The sequence below is a fragment of the Rhinocladiella mackenziei genome (genome assembly GCF_000835555.1).
Source record: "Rhinocladiella mackenziei CBS 650.93 unplaced genomic scaffold supercont1.11, whole genome shotgun sequence".
Lineage (NCBI taxonomy): Eukaryota > Fungi > Ascomycota > Eurotiomycetes > Chaetothyriales > Herpotrichiellaceae > Rhinocladiella > Rhinocladiella mackenziei.
Window position 1 is genome coordinate 460,587 of NW_013550594.1, and position 332 is coordinate 460,918.

The 332-nt window shown below is 59.3% G+C and overlaps 1 protein-coding gene across 1 annotated transcript in view; it reads left to right on the forward strand.

Moving 5' to 3' along the window:
• The window catches only part of Z518_11166 (uncharacterized protein), a gene marked incomplete at both ends in the record, with an annotated part of 4,114 nt that extends 3,837 nt beyond the window's left edge, over window positions 1–277 (forward strand). The window contains one exon of the mRNA XM_013411436.1: window positions 41–277. Coding sequence (XP_013266890.1) covers window positions 41–277 — 237 coding nt within the window. The remainder of the gene's footprint in view (window positions 1–40) is intronic.
• Between the last annotated feature and the right edge of the window lie 55 nt (window positions 278–332).

A 332-nucleotide genomic window follows, 5' to 3' on the forward strand; every position in this document is an offset into this window, starting at 1 on the left:
AGACGCGAACTGGGAGCGACGATTCGGTCCCTTTCTGCAGGCCGAGGCGCGCACGCATCTCCGCACCGCCGTAACGGTGAACTCGTATCGTCACGCCGCGGTGGCCATGTCCCGAGTTCATCTTCGATGTGGTGGGTTCAAGAAGGATTATGGGCTGGAGGAGAAGGGAGTGGATCACCAAACGACGCACACCTCGTGGACCGCCGGCACCATTTACGCTCGAGGATTCGAAGACGCCCCGGGATTCGTCGAGGCTCGCCGAGCCGAGTTTCGACAGGTCAGTCGTGAATGGCACGCATTTCTGGAGTTTTCGTCGTATTTAGAGCATCGAC